A 6,000-nucleotide genomic window follows, 5' to 3' on the forward strand; every position below is an offset into this window, starting at 1 on the left:
GAGAGATGGTCTTGCTGGCTTTGAATTCACCACAGTCCTCCTGCCTTGACCTACAAATGCTGAGATTACAGCGTTACACCACCATGACAGACTCCTTCCTCCTTTTCTATAAAGAAATATTAAAAGGGAATTAATGCCAATTTGTTCTTCAGATCTGGTGGCTTTGATTTGAATTAACCTGTTTTCATAAGCTGACTTAGTTTCCCTTGCCTAGTCATCTCCATTGCTTTAAGCAGGCATGTAAAGAATGGGTTTAATTTTCCTATCTGTCTGATTTATTTTATAGGCTCCTAGTCACAAATACAGTGCCCACAGCAGCCATGTTACCAACGTCAGTTTTACTCATAATGACAGTCACCTGATTTCAACTGGTGGGAAAGACATGAGCATCATTCAGTGGAAGCTTGTGGAGAAGTTACCTTTGCCTCAGAATGAGGTCATGGCAGACAGCACACTAACCAAAACCGCTGCCTCTTGCACTGAGAATGCTAGCCAATCCAGCACTCCTCCACTGCCTTCTTCCCAGCCCTTAACTGAGACAGCTGAGGAAGAAAGTAGAATAAGCAATTCTCCCACACTTCTGGAGAATAGCCTGGAGCAGACTATGGAGCCCACCGAAGACCACAGCGAGGAGCAGAGTGAGGGGGGCAGTGAAGACCTGGGTGGGATGGTTGATGAAGAGCCTGCCAAGGAGTTAAGTGAGAAGCAGAGGGCAGCCAGTCTTCCCAAGGACCACCCCTATGCTAAGACCCAGGCTTCAGGATTCTTTGTCCCTTCAGATAACAGGGTGGGCCGTGATGGGGAATAGGAATCACTGTTGATGGAGGTCTGTTTTCCAGGTCATCTGTTTTCTTCAGTAGTCTTATATGCCATCTGTGAGATGCAGCAAACCAAAAGGTTATTTGGAGTGCATTGAAAATCTAACCAAACTTAAATAGCAGGAGGAGACAGAACCGCGAGTGGGTCTCAGAAGTCACTGTGTATGGTATAAATACTGGAAACAAGCACTGCAGTTGTATCATTGAAATAAATCCATTATCTGAACGAGTTTTCTTCGGGAACAGCCGGAGGCATCACAAACACTGTTGCTCATCTACTGGCTCAGATTCCACTTTTTTTCCTGTTGCAGAAAAAGAAAGCAGGAAGAAATGTGCTGTTATTGTGGTATCGTCCCACCCCAAATGTCTAGTGGAACTTTTTTAATTAAGGAAAACTTCAGTATTGCTGAGTACAATGGTGTTGTCCTTTCAGATGATACTGCGTTTTCTTACACTACCAGTAGGTGTCCAGATGTGCTTCCTAGTCTACTGTGTAGGTGCTGCCTTTTCTAAGTTACTACAAGGAGTAGTCCTTCATTTCTTGTGTACAAATTATTTTATCCTACAACTAAGCATTGGTTTGTTGAAGAGCTTTTAATGTATATTAACCATGATTCTAAGAAATGGCAGACTCTCCAAGAAGGCCTTTCTTGGCCTAAACATTCTCTAATGTTTGGCATTCAAGTGAGTAGAAGAAAGGGGAAAAAACAAAACCCACGCCTTTAAAAGTGAACGGTAAGAATCACCTGGCTAATCTTAGCTTAGCCTTCATCATTATCTGTTTCCTCAGCAGAATAGAAACACAGTAAGTTTGAATTGGTGCTTGAAATTCCTTGGTTTAGTTGTAATTTTTATATTCAAACTAATTATGTTGAGGAATATGGTATTCAGAAAATTGCAAATTGTTTTTTACAGAGTGTGACTAATAGTCACAGTACTTTTTATAAATTGCATACTTTACAGACTTGATCTATGTGGTCATTTCGTTCCTGAGGTAGTTGCTGTGGGCCTTGCAGATATAATGTGGCTAGTTTCTATTTGGAGCGATGCATGTATTGAGATGCATTGGAAAGTTGGACTTTTTTTTTTTTTTCAAGTATTGTCAAATAACTGTTTTTCTTAAGTACGTTTCCAACTTTATAATAATTACAATTGTATTTCCTATATATTTGTTTATACTTTGATTACAAAAATCCTTTTTGTTTTCTTTTTTAACTTGATACATTGTTTTCATACTTTTTGTTGTTGGATCATGTTTAGAAACTTTGGATGTGTTCAGAAGTCTTAAGTATGCAAGTGTTTACGTGATTGTGCCATTCCAAAGTGCGTCTGAACTGTCATTCCTTTCTAGTATCTTCTCAGGAGTAATGCATATCAGGTATTTCATCATCGTTGGGAAATAAGAAAGCTCCAGTGAACTCCCAAGGACGCTTCTAGCACCTGTCCACACCCTGTGTGGAAGGGAGACTGTGCATCGAGATCAGAAGATGCGCACATCAAAGTACTCATATAGGCCTCTGTGTGTGTGGGTTATGTTCGTGTGTATATCTTTCCTTTTGTTTACAACTGTTTTTTTTTTATTATTTAAAAAAAAAAAAAGAAAAAACACCTCAAAGTAGCTCTCTTCCACAGAAGAGATAAATTCCAAGCCACCTGACTTTCTTTCAGTATGGTCTGAACACAGTCGTCAGAGAACATCTGTTTCAGGCATCTCTAGCCACCAGTTCGCAGTGGTGACGAAATCAGGCAGAGGCCATCTGGTCCTTTTGAGAAGTAAAGGAGGAGATGAACGAGCAGTTCTAAAAGAAAGTGCATTTCCTTTAGTGCCTGGGAGATACTGCTCTCCATGATAAGCAGGGAATTTATTTTGGGGACATCTGTCACCTTTGGGGTTGCCATGTACAATGAGATGTATAATCATGATACTCTTGGGTGGTAGTTTCCAAAGACACTACTAATACGCAGAAAGCGTTCCAGCTTCTAATGCTGGCAACTACTGTTTATGGTCAGTCAAATCTGTGATAATGGTTGGAAGTAGGTGGGATATGAAATTGTAGATGTTTTTAGAAAAACTTGTGAATGAAAATGAATCCAAGTGTTTCATGTGATGATGAGCCATTTCTATCATGCATTCCGATGTCATGGCAGAAAATTTTGAAGATTAAAAATAAACTGTTTCCTTTGCCTTTTCTTGTTGGGTGGTGGTGATTATCTGAGATAGTCTTGCTATATAGCCCAGGCTGGTCTTGGACTTATGGCAGTCCTGCCTCAGCCTCCCAAGCTAAATATGTTCCAACACACTCAGTCCCTTTGTCTCTTCATATGTGTCTTAACTTCATGTATTCTGATCGTTTCTGTGACTGTCCAGTTATGAGAAGACATAGCAGTTGAGAGAAAAACAGCATCTGACTGCTATTATGGACAGAAACATTCTGGTAGCAGCTAAACAGCTCATGAAGTTAGAGGAAATCACTACTACTTAAAAAACAAATCTTTATTGCTTTTATTTCATATGTTTGAGTGTATTGCCTGTGTATGTATAAGTACACCTGTGTCATGCAATGCCCATGGAGGTCAGAAGAGGGCGTTGGATCCCTTGGAATTGTAGTTACTAATGATTGTTGGTCATCATGTGGGTGCTGGGAACTAAGCCCAGATTGTCTCTGCAAGAACAGTCAGTGCAAGCTGGGTACAGTGGCGAAGGCCTGTAGTCCTAGCAACTTGGGAGGCAGAGGCAAGAGGATCTCTGTGAGTTCAAGTCCAGCTTGGTCTACATAGTTCCAAGCCAGCTGGGGCTACAGAGAGACCCTATAAAGAACAGTCAGTGCTCTTAACTGCTGAGCCATCTCTCCAGCCCCCAAAATTACCCCTTATGTATGCTCCATTTAATAGTGGAATCGCACAGCTTCGTTTCCTATCTACACTTTCTCTAATGCTGTACACTGGTTGGTCCTGGTGACCCTGGTTACCAGGCTGACCTGGCTGTCTCCCAGGGTTGGTCTTTTGAGGTCCTTGCACTTAGCAGGCTTACATTCCCTGCTTTCCCCCTCTGTGTGTTAGGTACATTTTTTCATTTTATAATCATGGAAATGAGTTTAATGGTTGCCTTACTCATCCTTGATGACTGCACTCTCACAGCTGTTCACACAAACTAACCCACACAAGGTGCTCCTGGGGTCAGAATTCCACTTCCACAGTAGAAGCTCCTGAACCACTAAATGAAGGCTTGTGTTTTGTTGGGGTTTTTTCCCCCTTAAAAAAGGAAATCTAGAAAAGAAACTAGAGAAAAAATGAATGAGATGTTAAGTACATTGAGGTTGTTAAGGCCCATAACTTACCAAAGGAACTAGGTTCCCAGCTTAAACTGACATTTAGTGGAACAAATAAACATATGCATGGGGAGGGGCAGTTTATGTGTTTTATTTATTTGGCTTTTTGAGATAGTCCCACAGAGCCCAGGCTGACCTTGACCTCACTGATAGGGTCGTAGCAAAGGAAGCAAGGTAGGAAGACCAAGTAACAGACCAAGTTCGTTTGGGAAGGGTCATGCCAGGACTTCATGCTTGCAGTTTCAATCTGTCAAGTTATGTCCTCATCTAAGAGACTTTTTTTTTTTTTTTTTTTGTCTTTTGAAGATAAGGTTTCCCTGTAGCCCCAGCTGGCCTGGACTTGCTATATCAACGAGGCTGGTCTTGATCTTACAAAGATCCTCCTGCCTCTGCTTCCTGAGTGCTGGGTTAAATGCTTGGACCACCATGCTCATTAACAAGGATAAAGACTCAGATTTGGGAAAGGAAATGAGAGAAACTAAGGAGAGAGCTCTCTCTGTCCAGGGTGACACCCTGTTGCCCGCAGAGATGTTGCACATCTGGCACTATCACTGAAACCAGGTCCTGATAGAACAGCCCATCTCCAGGATTTCCCAAAACTTGTGTCCAAGAACTGTGGACCCTCCAGGTGCTTTTCAGAAACAAACCATGCAGCCCTTTGTGCAAGTGCAACACCTGTTCCCCGTCGTGGGTGCAGGAATGTGGTAGTGGGAGCAGCAGGGTTCACCTTTGCAAGGGAAATTTGTTCTAGCCCTTTTCATCTGCCCCAGTAACTTCAAAGCTCTTGGCAAACAATCTTCCCAGCCAAAGGAACCTAGAGAGGAGCAAATCATCCCAAACTGACAGAAGACAGCTGTCTCCATGCAGATGTCAGCCTGATTTCTGTGTCCTGTCCCTTCATGAGTGATAGCCTTAGGAGACTGGCTTCCTGGACTTTTTTTTTTTTCTGACAGAACTTGCCAATCCAGAAAATCTAGCAGAAAACCTTGGTACCATGTCTTTCTCTCAAAGTATCTAAAAACAAATGTTCTGAAACAAAAGTTTGGTGTTCAGTAAACTATGGGAGAGTCATATAAGAAGATATTGTTAGGTGGTAATAGCTAACAACAATGGGCTTGATGACTTCAGTCCTTGCAACAGTCCTGAGTTCCATCCATGACCATTCTATAGATGAGGAACAGAGGAGCCAAGTAGCAGATACCTAGCAAGTGGCTGAGCCATGATTTGAGGGCTTGACCCTGGGTGACCAGTCTCCATGTTCCCCAACTGGAGAACATGTACATCCTAAGATAATGGTGGATGTCTCTCCTAAGGCGAGACACTGAAACAGGTTAGCCGACCGGAGGAAGTAATTAGGCTTCAGACTCCAGTGTCACCAAATGAAGGGCTCTATAGAAACAGATTAGTGAGAGCTGGGGCCAACGATGGAAGAGACATGTGACTTCAGAGGGATGGCACCTGGGAGCCCTTGTGATTTTGAAGTCTATCCTAAGTGATGGCAGTTGCATGAACCTGCATGTAGATTACATATCATCAAAGCCCACAACTGGTAAACACTGGGTAATCTGTAGATTACCAATGTAAATTTCCTGTTGTTACTACACAGATACATAAAGTGTCCCCATTGGGGGAAAATGAGGAAGAAAGGACTCTTGTCAGTTTCAAGCTTCATGTAAATCTATCATTTCAAAATAATAAAACTAAAATATAGCCGGGTGTGGTGGCGCACGCTTTTAATCCCAGCACTTCGGTGGCAGAGGCAGGCGGATCTTTGTGAGTTCAAGGCCAGCCTGGTCTACATAGTGAGTTCAGGTCAGCTGGGACTACAGGGAGACCCTGTCTCAAAAAGACCA

General features: G+C 42.4%; 1 protein-coding gene across 3 annotated transcripts in view; it reads left to right on the top strand.

The window, feature by feature from the left end:
* Positions 1-3,008, top strand: part of Eml4 (EMAP like 4) — a 159,856-nt gene extending 156,848 nt beyond the window's left edge. For all 3 annotated transcript variants that reach the window (XM_008835861.3, XM_008835862.3, XM_008835863.3), the window contains one exon: positions 287-3,008. In XM_008835861.3, the coding sequence (XP_008834083.1) occupies positions 287-808 (522 nt within the window). In that variant the 3' untranslated portion in view covers positions 809-3,008. The remainder of the gene's footprint in view (positions 1-286) is intronic.
* Positions 3,009-6,000: the final 2,992 nt, after the last annotated feature.

Source organism: Nannospalax galili, unplaced genomic scaffold (assembly GCF_000622305.1).
Source record: "Nannospalax galili isolate Female #2095 unplaced genomic scaffold, S.galili_v1.0 scaffold257, whole genome shotgun sequence".
Classification (NCBI taxonomy): Eukaryota; Metazoa; Chordata; class Mammalia; order Rodentia; family Spalacidae; genus Nannospalax; species Nannospalax galili.